Consider the following 9,061-nt stretch of genomic DNA (forward strand, 5'->3'; position numbering starts at 1 on the left):
AACAACCCAGAATCTTCTTTTGAGGAAATTCCCTGGTAGTCCAGTGGCTAGGACTTGCGCTTTCACTGCTGGGCCCTGGGTTTGATCCCTGATCACAGAACTAAGATTCTGAAGGCTTGTAAGTTATGACCAAAAAAAAAAAAATTATCCTGAGCCATCAGACATTCTCTGTCTTTCACTGGGAATATTTGTGAAGATGTTCATCTCAACATTGTTTATGAGAGGAGACACTTGGAAACAACTTCCATGCTGATTTATGTGCGATGGGTTAGATCATAATGTTCCTAAACAGGGCTGGATCTGTATTTTGTTGACAGCAAAGTCATCGTCAAGAAGGCCATCTAGCACAGTGGTTAAGGCCACATGCTCTGGCACCAGAGAGCCCAGGGTCTGAATACAGCCTCTTCCAGTTCCTTGCTCTATGACCTTGGGCAAGTGACTCAACCTCCCCATGCCTCAGTGTCCTCCTCCATAAAATGGGAATAATTAGTATTTACTAGTTTAGAGATTTGATGAGAAGATAGGCTATGAATGAGATGGGGAAGGGCCCTGTGACTCTGAACACAGTGCTTCATGTTCTGTTTATTCATTTAAACTTTGCCAGATATGCAACCTAAACTGAGGACACAGATATTAAAATATTCATGTTTTTTTTTTTTTTTGCCCACACTGTGCAGCATGTAGGATCTTAGTTCCCCAACCAGAGATCAAACCCATGCCCCCTGAAGTGGAAGCTCAAAGTCCTAACCACTGGGCTGCCAGGGAATTCCCAAAATATTCATGTTAATAGTGGTTTCTAGCTAGGTGCTGGCAGTTTAGGTGGTTAGCTTTTTGTTTTTGTTTTTTAAATAGTTTTATTGCCTTTGTTATTTGGTGACTCCATGGTAAAGAATCCACCTGCAATGCAGGAGACTTGAGTTTGATGCCTGGGTTGGAAAGATCCCCTGGAGAAGGAAATGGCTACCCATTCCAGCATTCTGGTCTGGGAAATCCCATGGATGGAGGAGCCTGGTGGGTTACAATCCATGAGGTTGCAAGAGGTGGACATGACTTAGCAACTAAATCACCACCATTACCATCTTGCTACTCCCCTTGGCTGTGCTGGGTCTTAGTTGTGGCACAAGGGATGTTTTAGTTGTGACATGTGAACTCTTACTTGTGGCATGTGGGATCTAGTTTCCCGACCAGGAACTGAGCCTGATGCCCCTGTATTGGGAGCTTGGGAGTCTTAACTATTGGACCACTAGGAAAATCTCTGGTGACTAGCTTTTTGTATGTTATCCGTACTTTATAATTTTCTTCTACAGAGAGCTAAAGAGAATGCTGAGAATCCCTAATGCTGCCCCACTGGATGTTAGCACCCATGTCCTCCCTCCCCACCCATGAATCATCATTACAGGGTGGCAGAGGGGTCAGGTTGGAGGAGGAAATGGCAACCTACTCCAGTATTCTTGCCTGGAGAATCCCATGGATAGAGGAGCCTCACGGGCTCCAGTCCCTAGGGTCTCAAAGAATTGGACACGACTGAAGCAACTGAGGAAAGCCTCAGGTCACACAATACCCTGATACCTGCTCACTCATCCATCTTGTATTGAATGACTATGTCCTGGGCAGTCTTCTAGGTCCTGGGCTTACAGTAATGAATACACTGGGACAAATCTTACTCTTGTGGAGTTTATATTCCAGGGGGGTATGGGCAAGATGGACAAGAAACAAACCAGGTAACCTCTGGGATGTCAAAACAGTGAAAGGGGATAAGAATTTGGAGTATAAGAGGGTATTATTCTAAAGTGGGGAAGGGATCCTAGAAGGTTGCATGAGAAGGTGACTTTAGGGCAGAGATTAGACAATGTAGGGGATCCAGTTGGGGAGAGACTGAACCGGGCAGCAGGAACAGCCAGTGCAAAGGCCCTGAGGCAACAGCAGCCCCCTCTCAGCCTTGGTTTTTGTTTTCTGTTAAATGGGTATCATTGTACCTGCTTTGCAGCATTGGGGGAGCAGTGGTTGGGCTGAGGTCAGTGGTAGCACAGTGGTTCCCCTGTGCAGGAATACTGCATTGCTACATGGAATATGCTCGGCTGCGTGGTGAGGCCGGCTCTGACGTCTCCCTGGTGGACCTTGGCTTCCAGACAGACTTCCGTGTGTACCTGCACTTGCGGCAGACCTGGGTGGCCTTCAGTGAGTCCCAGCTCCCCACTTGGTGAGGCCTGGGTGGGAGCGGGGAGCCCAGGCAGGTGGGAGACTTGAATTCACTCTCTGCCCCCCACAGTGATCATTCTGAGCATCATTGAGGTTATTATCATCTTGCTGCTCATCTTTCTACGGAAGAGAATTCTCATTGCCATCGCACTCATCAAAGAAGCCAGCAGGTGGGTGCTGGGGTGCCAGAGGGTCCCCAGCTGGGGCATTCGTGGGGGCTGCTTGGGCTTTGATGTCTGTGTCTCTGCTCCTTCCAGGGCTGTGGGATACGTGATGTGCTCCTTGCTGTACCCACTGGTCACCTTCTTCCTGCTGTGCCTTTGCATCGCCTACTGGGCTAGCACCGCTATGTATCCACCGTCAGATCCTGGTCTCTGACCCCAGGGATGGCTAAAAGTGCCCATCTTGCCTGGAGATGACCCGCAGCCTGGGGGCAAGGCCAGAACCTGCTGTGGGAATGGATTCTTTTTCTGTGCGCCCTTGTGGTCCCTAAGCCCTGAACTTAGATTCCTTAACAAGCTTCTAGCTTCCTGTCCACTTCCAATGAAGCTGTCTATAAGATCTTCAGTGACACCAGCTGCCCAGTTGCTGGGAAAACCTGCAACCCCGAGGTGAGTGTCCCCAAATAGAGGGATGGCTGTTTCTCTGATAGCCCACAGATGATCTGAAATCTCTTGTTCCCACTTGCTCCAGTGAGCAAACATTTGATGCCTGCTGTATGTCCTGTGCCAGATGCAGGGGGCATGGGGGGGAAGAGATCCAGCCTGGCCCTCACTCCCCCCAACTCCCTAAGTGCTGATCCACTCACCTTCCCCCCACCCTTGACTTCGTTTCCTGCTACTGCACCCCTCTCTTCACCCAGTGGTGGCCAGTTCTTGCTTCCAGAGCCCTGTCCTTGCTTTTCACAAGCCCCTCACCTGCCCTCTGTGGTCTTCATAGTGATCTCTGCCACTTGTGATCTGTCCACATGGCCATTCCATTGATCCTCATGATAGTTTATCCTGTCTTCCTGATGCCCATTGAGACAACGAACTCTGATCCTGCTTTTAGAACCCCTTTTGCAAGCCCTTCTTGGAAACTCCCAGTTCCTTGACTTAACTCAGTTCCTCATGACTCCTGTCCCACTCCATGGTCCACCTGACCTGGACCTGATGCCCAGAGCCCACTCTGAACCACAAGGCCCTAAGATATGACCAGGCTCTGCATCCCTCCCACAGACCTTCCCCTCCTCCAATGAATCCCGCCTGTGTCCTGGAGCCCACTGCCAGTTCGCCTTCTATGGTGGTGAATCGACCTACCACCGGGCCCTGTTGGGCCTGCAGATCTTCAACGTCTTCATGTTCTTCTGGCTGGCCAACTTCGTGCTGGCACTGGGCCAAGTCACACTAGCCGGGGCGTTTGCCTCCTACTACTGGGCCATGAACAAGCCGGATGATTTGCCTGCCTTCCCGCTCTTCTCTGCCTTTGGCCGGGCGCTCAGGTGGGGACCCAGGTGGGCTGGGGGTTGGGGGTGAGATGGAGTGGAAGAGGCCTGGCCCGGCCGCTGACCGCCCCCTCGGCTCACAGGTATCACACAGGCTCCCTGGCCTTTGGCTCCCTCCTTCTGGCCGTCGTGCAGGTCATCCGAGTGATGCTGGAGTACTTGGATCAGCGCTTGAAAGGTATGGCCCACAGGTGGTTGACATGATTCCATGGGGGGCGGGGCTACGGGGCTAGACTGGGATTTACTCTTGGAGGGAGGTGGGGCTAAATTGCTGGGACCGAGTTTGGTTGCTGCCTATGGGGCTTTCGTGATTCGTTCCTGTGATGAGGAATGGCTGGAAGAGCCCATTGAAAGGAGTTCTTTCCGTTGAAGGGGCGGGAACAAGAGGCGGGGCCGCCATTGGTTCCTGAAGAGACGGTCAGGCTGGGATTGGTTGTACTTTGGGGTGGAGCCAAGGAGGTCTCAAGGATTGGCTTTTGCCTGGGAGGCAGGGCCAGGGTAGCTGTGTGGGTTGTCACTTACTCCCATCTTGGGGGACTGGGCTGAGGGTCACTGTTGGTTCCTACCAGCTTGTGGGGCAGGACCCCAAGGGTCCTGAATCAAGTCTCCCTTTCCTTGTCTATTCGAGAAGGGGGTTCTAAGAGTACTGGACTCTGCCAAGTGTGTGAAGCAAGGAAGTAGGGGTTCCTACCAGGCCGAGTGGGGTTTCCTCTCACCTCTGCATCTCTCTCATCTACCAGCGGCAGAGAACAAGTTTGCAAAGTTCCTCATGAGCTGTCTCAAATGCTGCTTTTGGTGTCTAGAGAAATTCATCAAATTCCTCAACAGAAATGCCTACATCATGGTGAGTAAGCCTGGGACCAAGATCTAACCCACCAGCTGCTGCTAGCTGGAGGAGCCCTCATTCCCCGGCCTGGTGGGGCTGACCCATCACTCCCACCTCCCTCCAGATTGCCATCTATGGCACCAACTTCTGCACCTCAGCCAGAAATGCCTTCTTCCTGCTCATGAGAAACATCATCAGGTCAGGGAAAAACACCCTTCTTTGGCTACCTCCCTCTTCCCCCAGGCCCTGAGCCAGCATTCACGTCTGCTTCTTACTGTCCCCTGTAGGGTGGCTGTCCTGGATAAAGTCACCGACTTCCTCTTCCTGTTGGGCAAACTTCTGATAGTCGGTAGCGTGGGTGAGTGTTGTCTGGCTGCAGAGAGACTGTTGGAGGCCATTAGTGAGCTGCTATCGGCCCCCATGTCTTCTATAATAACCATCTTCTCTCGGGTCTTCTTGGTGGTGAGGGAGGCATTTCCTTTATCCAGAACCCTCAACCATCTCCATTTCCTTCTGCTCTCCAGGGATCCTGGCTTTCTTCTTCTTCACTCACCGAATCAGGATCGTGCAGGACACAGCACCACCCCTCCATTATTACTGGGTCCCTATAGTGGTATGAACCTTTGGGGGTGGGCAGGGGTTGGGGAAAAGGAGATGTCAGGACTCGCCTCTGACTGGACAGATGTGAATGGAAGCAGAGGTGGGGAATGGTTGTTTAACTCAGGCCACAAATGTTTATTAAGTACCAACCATGTTCTGGGGCCTCCCTGGTGACTCAGTGGTAAAGAATCCGCCTGCAGTGCAGGGATTAAAGGAGGTGCAGTTTCAATCCCTGGGTCAGGAAGATCCCCTGGTAGAGGGCATGGCAACCCACTCCAGTCTTCTTGCCTGGAGAATCCCATGGACAGAGGAGTCTGGTGGGCTACAGTCCATAGTGTCACAAAAAGAGTCAGACACAACTGAAGCAACTTAGCACCACCATGTTCCAGGCACGACCTGGGAGGGCTTCCCTTCAAAGGCCTTACAGCTTAGGAGTAAATAGACATGGCACCTCTCTGGTGGTCCAGTGAAGACTCCATGCTGCCAATGCAGGAGGCATGGGTTCGATCTCTGCTCAGGGAAGTAAGATCCCACATATTCCACATGCCCATGATGATGCAAATTAGATGTATGCTTGCTAAGTTGTACGTTCCAGAAGAAGCATTACAGGGAACCAAGTGTTAGAGCTTGCAGTGGAGGATGTGGGCAGGTGTGGGAGTCTAGAGGGCTTCCCCATGGAAGTGATGTCATGGCTAAGATTTGAAAGAGATGCAGGCAATATTGTGGCAGAGGGGACAAACACCTGAGGCAGGTCTGTGCCAGGAACAGTGAGCAAATGAGTGTGGTTGGTGTGGAGGGAGTGAAGGGATGAGGAGGTGGAGACTGGGCAGGCAGAGGAGGGGGCTGTGGCTAGGGGTTTAGGTCATCCCCCTAAGAGCAGTACAGTATCTGAGTGCAGGACTTGGGACCCAGTGACCTCGATTTTTATTTTCGTTCTTTGTTTGCTAGTTCTGAGTGACTCTGGGCGAGTTATTTAATCTGTTCACTTTAGTCAATCAATGTTTATCAAGTACCTACCAAGGCCCTCTGAGTTTCCAGGTTGCTGGGGGATATAAATGGGACAGACACAGTCTAGTAGGGATGTGGGCATTACAGCTGTCATGCACTAGGGACTTCCCTGGCGGTCCAGAGGTGAAGACTCTGTGCTTCCAATTCAGGGGGCATGAGTTCGATCCCTGCTCGGGAACTAAGATCCTATACCCCTTGTAGTGCAGCCAAAAAAATTAAAAAGAAAAAAGAATACTGTCAAAACCTATCATTCCCTAAAAAATGCAGCCAAAGGCCTTAAATGAGGGGCTGGCTTATCAGCAGGGAAATGGCATGCTGCTAGCTGGAAGGGATGAGGTGGTGGGTAGAAGTTGCCCTGGGCAGAAGGGTGGAAAGAGCTTGTCTATCCTCTGCCCAGACGGTGGTCATCGGCTCCTACCTGATCGCCCATGGCTTCTTCAGTGTCTACGGCATGTGCGTGGACACACTTTTCCTCTGTTTCTGTGAGTAACCCCTCACCCCCGACCCTTGCTGGGCCCTGACTCGCTTCTCCCCTTTGGGCAGAACATCTCCCTGCGATGGGGCTATACATCTGCCCACCTGGTGCCCGCGGCCTCCCCAGAGCCTGGCTGTCCCTAGGGCCCCAGGTTGCCCCACCTCCCACCCCACCCCCAGCTTCTCCCCCCGCGTTCAGAGCTGCTCCATCCTCTTGTCCTTTGGTCAGGCTGCAGCTGGAACACTGTCCCTTGGGCCCTCGGCTTTGGAGTTTCTGGCTCTGGGGGGGGGCATCTGTGGCTGCCACTAACTCTGGTCTCTCCGTCTATTTTTTGGTTTTTTGTTTTCTCTTTTCTCTTCCTCTCCTCCATGCCTGCTGGCTTCCCTGAAACCCCGCGCCCCCGCCCCGCCTCCCTCATCCCCTCCCCTCCTGACCACCCCATTTCCCCCCTTGCTGGTTCCTGGGGGAGCCCAGGTGAGGACCTGGAAAGAAATGACGGCTCTCAGGAGCGACCCTACTTCATGTCGCCCGAGCTGAGAGACATCCTGTTGAAGGGGAGTGCGGAGGAGGGGAAGCGGGCGGAAGTCGAGGAGTAGAGAGGGAGGCTGGCTTGTAGATCAGGGCGGGTGCATGCGGGGCTTTCGGGCCTGGGAGCGGGGATCAGCGTGTGTGTGTGTGCGTGCGTGTGTGTGTGTGTGTGTGTGTGCGTGCGCGCGTGCACGCGGCCCCCCCCGACCACCCCCCCCCCCCGTTCCCACCTCGCTCCAGTCCCAGCGCCTCTTGCTTCTTAACCCTCTGAGGCTTCTCTGTGGCCCACCCCCCTCCCCATCCACCCACCCAATCACCCGGTGCCCCCGCCTGTGGGCTCCCCTCATGCCGCCTGCTCTGGGGCCTCTCTCCGCAGTGGAGGACTTGGAGAGGAACGATGGGACGCCCGAGAGGCCTTACTTCATGTCTCTCACCCTCAAGAAGATCTTGAACAAGACCAACAAGAGGCAGGCGGAGGCCTAGAGGCCCCGCCCCAACCCTCCCTGGAACTGATGTGTGCTGGGCAGCTGGGTCAGAACCCTCAGCCCATCGGGCTGACCTGAAGTCCTATCACTGCCGCCCCCTTCCTGCCCCACCCATCATCCAGTTACCACCAGGGAACCTGCAGGATTTGGGGCATCACCTCCCTATGCCAAGGGCCAGTCGGAGTTTTCTGGGCACCTCCCCCCCTCACTACTTCACCCACCACCAGCCAGGATGAGAATCCAGGTGGGGCTTCTTATTATCCAACATGTGGGGCCTCTGTGGGCTGCCCTGTGGTTCCTGCCCCCTCTTATGACAGGACAGTATTTGTGTCTGCAACAGCGGTGGCTGCAACAAGGCCACTGTAACCTGCGTCTGCTCTGGCCAGGATGCCAGAACCCTTTCTCCAGGCTGAACAACTGGCTACTGGCCACTGCAGGCATTTCTTTATTTTTAAACCTGGACATGCATTAAAGGGTCTGTTAGCTTTTTCTCTGTCTTCATGGCTGAGATGGGGCCGCTAAAGAATGCTTATGTCCCCTCCTTGGGTATTGCTGTGTGTACCCAGGTAGGGGTGTTTCCTGGCCAGGGAGGCAGCAGCTGGGGTGTCGATGGGGTGGAGAAGAGGGAGGTAGGTTGTGGGGGCAGGGAGGCTGGGGGTAGGCTGGTGGGGAGGAGGTTGGTAATAGCGGCAAAAATGGAAACCGGCTGGCTGGCTGAGTCGGGCCAAATTTCCCCTTTTCTCTGCCACTTATTGACACACCTCTCTTTGTAAGAGACATAAGAAACTGAATCCACCCAAGGGACGATTTCGAAGAAAGGGGGGATGGGGGTAGATGCCTTGGGCAAATGGGCACCCCCCACCCCCAGTCTCCTCGCTTTGCCAAATGTGTTGAATTCAGGGGAACAGGTGTGCCCGTTCTCCCTTAGCCATATCTCAAGGCCCCCTGATATGGGATCTGGAGAAACCCCAACCTGGGGTTTCTGTCTCCTGTGCCTACCTGCCCCCCTCCCCCATTCTGTCCACACACCCCTATGTGTAACTGCATTCCAACCACTAATAAAGTGCCTATTGTACAGTGCCTGGGCCTGGAGTGTTTGTGGGGGAGAGTGGGAGGCTGGTGGGGGAAACCCCAGCTTCAGCCACCCTGAGATCCTCCGAGCTGGGGCGACTCTCTCCTGGGGGAAGGAGGGAGGGCAGGAAGCCCGCTGTCTGCTGGCCTCCGACTGAATTCTACCATGCAGCCGTTCAGGTTTCTCCTGAACAAATACCCCTTATTAGGCTCTGATCCCGACTCCAGAAGGCGGCAGTGACCTGCCCACCTCCTCGGCACACTGCCTGGACACGTGCCCCCAGGCAGGCTTTGTCCTGGGCCCAGCACTTGGGCACCACAATCTAGTTTAAGTGGCTTCAGACCTGCCAAGCCGCTCCACCCTGCTCACTACTGCCCCCTGGTGC

The 9,061-nt window shown here is 53.8% G+C and overlaps 1 protein-coding gene across 3 annotated transcripts in view; it reads left to right on the forward strand.

The window, feature by feature from the left end:
- The window catches only part of SLC44A2 (solute carrier family 44 member 2 (CTL2 blood group)), a 31,761-nt gene extending 23,090 nt beyond the window's left edge, over window positions 1-8,671 (forward strand). For 2 of the 3 annotated variants that reach the window (XM_068981350.1, XM_068981351.1), the window contains exons 11-22: window positions 2,047-2,178; window positions 2,270-2,369; window positions 2,457-2,549; window positions 2,726-2,810; window positions 3,417-3,679; window positions 3,766-3,860; window positions 4,423-4,526; window positions 4,633-4,706; window positions 4,796-4,866; window positions 5,033-5,121; window positions 6,514-6,598; window positions 7,496-8,671. In XM_068981350.1, the coding sequence (XP_068837451.1) occupies window positions 2,047-2,178; window positions 2,270-2,369; window positions 2,457-2,549; window positions 2,726-2,810; window positions 3,417-3,679; window positions 3,766-3,860; window positions 4,423-4,526; window positions 4,633-4,706; window positions 4,796-4,866; window positions 5,033-5,121; window positions 6,514-6,598; window positions 7,496-7,602 (1,298 nt within the window). In that variant the 3' untranslated portion in view covers window positions 7,603-8,671. Of the gene's footprint in view, window positions 1-2,046; window positions 2,179-2,269; window positions 2,370-2,456; window positions 2,550-2,725; window positions 2,811-3,416; window positions 3,680-3,765; window positions 3,861-4,422; window positions 4,527-4,632; window positions 4,707-4,795; window positions 4,867-5,032; window positions 5,122-6,513; window positions 6,599-7,065; window positions 7,188-7,495 lie in introns of those variants that run through there. The other variant, XM_068981352.1, reaches the window with a different exon arrangement.
- The last annotated feature ends 390 nt before the right edge of the window (window positions 8,672-9,061 follow it).

The sequence above is a fragment of the Capricornis sumatraensis genome, chromosome 9, assembly GCF_032405125.1.
Source record: "Capricornis sumatraensis isolate serow.1 chromosome 9, serow.2, whole genome shotgun sequence".
NCBI classification, from domain to species: domain Eukaryota; kingdom Metazoa; phylum Chordata; class Mammalia; order Artiodactyla; family Bovidae; genus Capricornis; species Capricornis sumatraensis.